Source organism: Copadichromis virginalis, linkage group LG13 (assembly GCF_057382275.1).
Source record: "Copadichromis virginalis isolate Kocher_CV1m ecotype Utaka linkage group LG13, C_Virginalis_male_GT1.1, whole genome shotgun sequence".
NCBI classification, from domain to species: Eukaryota; Metazoa; Chordata; class Actinopteri; order Cichliformes; family Cichlidae; genus Copadichromis; species Copadichromis virginalis.
Genome location: NC_140630.1, coordinates 32,109,773 through 32,115,772, shown reverse-complemented (window position 1 = coordinate 32,115,772; position 6,000 = coordinate 32,109,773). Strand labels below are relative to the sequence as shown.

Here is a 6,000-nt window from a genome sequence, read left to right as displayed (position 1 = left end):
CAAACTTTATGCACTGAAATGGCTACAGGTGGGACACAAAAAGCAGTTATTACACACTATGCTGGTCTAAAATGCAAAATTGTATTTGGGTGGTGAGTCCTGTACAGTCCTGATTTATCCACGATCCTCTGAGGTGGACGTCCATTTGCAGAGAGAAAGAAATTTGACATTCACGTGATGTAGAGGCTAAATCAAGAGAAGGGTATGAGTTAGGCTGATGTGAGAATTTGTTGTTGCTGCCTATGAAGCTGCTGTTCCAACAACAAAGCAAGTTGATCTTCACATTAGAACTGCCAAACTGCCATGATACTATGGATACTTGAACACATTTGACTATATGCTTCTATTTTTGCTTTGCAGACTGTGGTGTTAACTGTCATAAACAATGCCGTGAGCTGCTGGTTCTGGCCTGTAGGAAGCTGATTCGCTCCGGCTCTCTGGGCAGCGTTTCTCCAGTCAGAGGAACTCACAGCTCACTGCCCAGCAGCCCCACGTTGCCTGCCTGTCAAGGTCATTTTTAGCTACTGCAAACACTGCATACACTCAAAAAAGTGAAAATGGGAGGTTATTACCTTTGCAAAAGTGTAACTTATAATTAGAACAAAATAATTTAATGTTTCTATGGTGCGTGCTTAGATCATATATGATCTGAACGAAATTCAACGACTTAACACTTGTTACATTTATTCTTGTTAAGATGACATGATACTATGTAGCAAGAGTTGTTAGTTGCCTGGAATTGTGATTTCAGAAGTCACGTAAGGTTTTAAACCACAGGAAAATCACTGGGGTTTTAGGAGGCAGAAAGCATACCCGAGCACTACTATAGTAAAAAAACTAATGCCTTTACCTTGTACATTTGATGCTTCAGCAGCTGCAACCAAGCCCAAATACCTGAGGTGTATCATGACACTATAAATAATTTGTTCACAGTCCTCTGTTTTGTGTTTCCTTTTTTTTTTCCAGATGAGGACGAGGTGTTTGAGTTCCCCGCTGTCACACCAGCAGTTCCAGCTCTCGACACTCAGTCCATCACCCTGATGACGGGCTCAGCCCAGAGAATCTCTGTGCGCCTGCAGAGAGCCACCATAAGCCAGGCTACCCAGACTGAACCACTGTGGCCTGAACATGCCTGGGAGGCGGCAGACAGTGGTGCTCACACCTTCCCCAAAATGAAATACAGGACTCACAGGAAAATGTCTAAAAACAAGGGTTTTGCCTGCTGGGAAAACCAGAGTGGCAGGCAGTACCAGGCAGGTTCTGCACCGCACTGCACTGGAAGCAGTGTAGACTCCCAGGAGAAGCCAGACGTCTCTGTAGAGCATGTACAGAACAGGGTTACACACAGAACAAAGGTAATGGAATAGATTATTTGTGGATTTTTATTCAAAAATCAAATTTTAGGCCGGAAGTGTTTCATTTGTAAAAGTCAAACCCCCAACAATTTGATGACCAGCAGAAGAAAACCTTTTTTTTTTTAAATTATTTTTTGGATTTGTTGCGTCTTTATATAAATCAATTTGAATTCAAATGAATTTAATTTTTTTTAACAGGAAGAGACCTTGGTCAGCAGTCCGGTTGGGTTGCGAGTAAAAAGGAAAAAACAGTGCATAGAGAGACAAGACCAAAGTTAATGACATTCAGTAGTGACATGTAAACACATCAGCAGTGGAAAGAAGAGAGGGGCTCAGTGCATCCTGGGAAGTCAACCAGTGTAAACCAGTAATAACTAAGGCATGGTTCAGGGTCACCCAATTCAACTAAGCTGTCTGTCTCCTGAACCCAGACTGATGGCTCTGCTTCACATTCTACTTTTGATTCTTTTTGGATTAGATAACTTATTACTGTGTGACTTAGGACCAGTGTTGGTCAAGTTATTTGAAACAATTAGTTAACCATTACTGATTACTTCTCCAAAAAGTAATCCCATTACTTTACTGATTACTTATTATCAAATATAATTAGTTACTTAGTTACTTTTCAAAAACATGATACACAACCTGAATACGTAATAAAGCAATAGACCTTTGAGCCATATTCTACTTTTTCTGCATAATCCATCATATAAAATTGAATCAAATGGAAAGCCTCTTTCTAAAAAAATTTATTTGTTTTAATCTTTCAATTTTATGCACATTGCATTAAGCAAAAATTTTAATTATATGCAACAATCTTTGACTTGAAGAAATGTGTTTAACATTTAAACCTATGTTCTGCATATTCAATGATATAAAATATAATAATGTTTTGTGTTTACACTCGCTCTTTCAAATAGATGCAAGTAAAACACAGCAGGAAATAAATAAAATCATTCAGCAGCACTGAGTCCTGTCGCTCTTAAATCTATGTTCACCTGTTTAGCAGGAGTGAGGCGGGTGGAGGTTTGCTTGAAAACTAAAAGTAATGTAAGTACATCCATGCTTTAAATGCTGCATGGATGTACTCTCTCCCACATTCCATATCATTGTTGATCTGCACACCCTTACGTCATTGTCATGAGACACTTTCACAAACAAAATAACGACAATTTAGTAATGCAGTAAGGCAGCTTACGGGAAAGTAACAGTAATCTAATTATAGTGTGCGATAGTAATCCCTTACGTTATTCGTCACTTGAAAAAAGTAATCGGATTATAGTAACGCATTACTGCCCATCTCTGGTCTTTAGTTAAAATAAATAAAAAGTAAATAAATTGATGCCACCAACCCAAACACACATGTCTCTCCTCTTTCTTCCACTCCAGAACAGCTGACTCGGTTACAGTGGTGAGAAGCACTCGTGGAGATCCAGAAAGCCCCTAGTCGCTAAGACCAGGAGCTTCAGGGGGATATTCTTGGCTTTCTGAGGTCCCCCGTCAAAAACATGGAGTCATCATGTCCTCTCAAGACTTCAGCACAATACAGACAGAGCGACATAGAGCTGAAGTCAGGGAGAAGAGCTCTATAACATACAGTGTTTTAGCTCCAGGCAGAAAGACACAAGATGAAGGATTTTCCTTATGGATTGTTGGCCAGTTGCTTTACATCGTCGAGCTTTCAAATGGAGCTCAGGAAGAATGTGAACAGAAATGATCTGGTGTTGGATTTTAATAAAGAGATGCAGCATCAAGATCCTGATGTCACATGATCATAGCAAAGGGAATTTTTTTGGATGTTTGTATGTGTAGATGGAAATAAAAGGAAACAGAACCTGAATGTAAAGGGAAACCAACAGAACATTTAGCACAAAGACTCATGAAACAGCATTTCTATAGTGACAGCTGCAGAGCGGCCCACCTTAATTTGATCTTGCAGGGTTTTTTTCAGCAAAACAAATGCTGCAGACAACCTCAATCATTCTGTTGTGATCTCTCTCTCCCCCATCATTGATCTTTTATCAAAGATGATAAAAGCATTTTTTACAAATGCTGTACACCATCAAGTGTGGAAGGTTTCATAAATATGCGTTGTGCTTTGTGTTTTCCTATTTTTCTGTGTCAAAACAAATAAAAAGTACATATTTATGCAATGTCATGCCATTTTGTCTTTGCCATCTGAAGGGATGTTTTTCATTGTAATTTGATGTTTCCACTGACTTTAAAGTTAAATCATGTGTCTGATTTTGAGCCTGGCAGTGCAAGGTGCAGTCAGTCACACCCACTAACTAAGTTAGCTATTGCTACATCAACTTTAGTCATGCTGTTGTTTGTGAGGTCCTGTTGGGAAGCCTGAAGCTGAGCATTTTTATCATCACCATCCTGGTCTTTATAGGACATGACAAGCGAGGGGTGGATCTGACGTAGAAATCAAGAAACAATGTATGCTGTGGTGCTTAAACAAAAATATATATTAAATATACTAAAGAGAAAGTGATCACTGTGCAACTCCTAGCAGAGTTCTGTCACATAAAAGCTTTATTGCTCCTGTAAATGAGTGCCATCTTGTGGCCACATTTGGTAATGTTTCTGGAAACTAGCTTTACTATGAGCCAGTGACGATTATTTCTAATGGTAAATGGCCTGTATTTATATAGCGCTTTACTAGTCCCTAAGGACCCCAAAGCGCTTTACATATCCAGTCACCCACCCATTCACACACACATTCACACACTGGTGATGGCAGCTACATTGTAGCCACAGCCGCCCTGGGGCGCACTGACAGAGGCTTTAAGGTTGTATAGTGCAGATGCAGGCACTGTGGGGTTACCCTTATCAGTGCAGAGGCTGCAGCACTTGTAAACAATCATCCAGTTATTACTATTATTATGATAAACTGTTAGATCTGTTACTACTCCTTCAATGAGAGGTCTGGACCTTGACCAGGCGTTACCACTACAGTTCTTTGATTCTTTTCTTTGTCAACCATTCTACTGTAGGTATGATGGTGTGCTTGAGAAGTAAACAGTGCAGTCATTTGGTACAACTGCGGTAACAAACAGTTTTATTAATAATATAAATGTTTTTTAAAATGCAAGTAATAAAAACATCCATTAGTTCTAGTAAAAATAAAGAGTGGACAGGCAGAGGTTGCAACATAGTGTAGGTCACTATTGAAGCTGCTATAAGTGATTACACAACAGGATGTCCTGGTGGCAAGACAGGACCAGTTCACCTTTTTTTAAATAATTTTTTTCCCGTTTACTCACTATTATTGTTGTTGTTGTTGTTGAATGAATAATTCATTTTCTGTCTTCATTTTCTTTTTTTACAGCCCCATTTTTAGCCCTACAAAGTAACATTCTGATATCCAGAAATATACCAATCAGGAAACCCCTGGAGTAGTGAAACATCTGATTCACTAGGCCGACTTCATGACAGGATCTCCAACCACTGAGAGCAATGTAAACAAGGATGCTTTGCATGATGTTCATGGTCTGTTCGCCTTGTAATTGGAAGGTTGCTGGTTCGAGCCCCGGCTCGGACAGTCTTGGTCGTTGTGTCCTTGGGCAAGACACTTCACCTACCGCCTTCTGGTGTTGGCCAGAGGGGCCGATGGCGCGACATGGCAGCCTCGCTTCTGTCAGTCTGCCCCAGGGCAGCTGTGACTACAACTGTAGCTGCCTCCACCAGTGTGTGAATGTGAGAGTGAATGGGTGGATGACTGGGTGTGTAAAGCGCTTTGGGGTCCCTAGGCGGGACTAGTAAAAGCGCTATACAAATACAGGCCATTTACCATCGATGAAGGTCTGGAGTCCAGCTCAGAGCTGGCAGACCTCAGTCTAAGGACAATAAAGATGGTGTCAAACTTTGGAAATCACCAACCACCTTACTCAGACTAATATTGTTGATTTGAACACTGCCACCTCAAGCTTCCCTTTCAACTTCTCGGGGTTGTTATTTATCTTTTCAGATCCTTCCAGCAAATGTCTTCTTCTATTATTAATACTGGCACCTAATTACATCATCTAATTAAATTCTGTAATTACACACAGATCTATTTATGTGTATCAGTATTTCTGTATGAGTGCATGGGTACGTGTATATATAGATAACACTATGCATGAATATACATATATTAGTATAGGTATGTGAGCAAAATTGCATCCACATTTGCATCTGTGTAGATGAACATATCAGGCTCATCACAGTTGAGATTTCAATTCTATTTTTCTCCCATCCAGGACAAGCTGTTTATAGCTTTTCCTGTTACCCTTGTATGTCCTCGTCTTGTGCTACTGTTGTAAAAACTAAACAAAAACAAAGTAAGCTAAATATACTATGGGAGCAGTAATTAGGCCTTGGTTACAATATAAAGTGTAACCAAAATCAATTACGTAGTATTATTATAACCATAAAAATATCACATTTTCTGTGGTCGGCAATTATCAGAAGCCCAATTCCACACACCTGCAAATCTGTGATTCCTGAGAAAGTGCTTGGTCCAGCTCCAACCAAGAACGTGTAGAATCCTTTAACACACTCACTTTACTGCAGCAAGTGTGAAAGCATTTAGGTTGGACAAAACCCAGAGTATAGCTACCAACGGTACATTTACTACACTTCACACATCTGTCCTGAATGT

General features: G+C 39.9%; 1 protein-coding gene across 3 annotated transcripts in view; it reads left to right on the top strand.

Moving 5' to 3' along the window:
* Nucleotides 1-3,510, top strand: part of rasgrp3 (RAS guanyl releasing protein 3 (calcium and DAG-regulated)) — a 40,103-nt gene extending 36,593 nt beyond the window's left edge. For all 3 annotated transcript variants that reach the window (XM_085478489.1, XM_085478488.1, XM_085478490.1), the window contains 3 exons: nucleotides 361-510; nucleotides 967-1,355; nucleotides 2,745-3,510. In XM_085478489.1, the coding sequence (XP_085334615.1) occupies nucleotides 361-510; nucleotides 967-1,355; nucleotides 2,745-2,753 (548 nt within the window). In that variant the 3' untranslated portion in view covers nucleotides 2,754-3,510. The remainder of the gene's footprint in view (nucleotides 1-360; nucleotides 511-966; nucleotides 1,356-2,744) is intronic.
* Nucleotides 3,511-6,000: the final 2,490 nt, after the last annotated feature.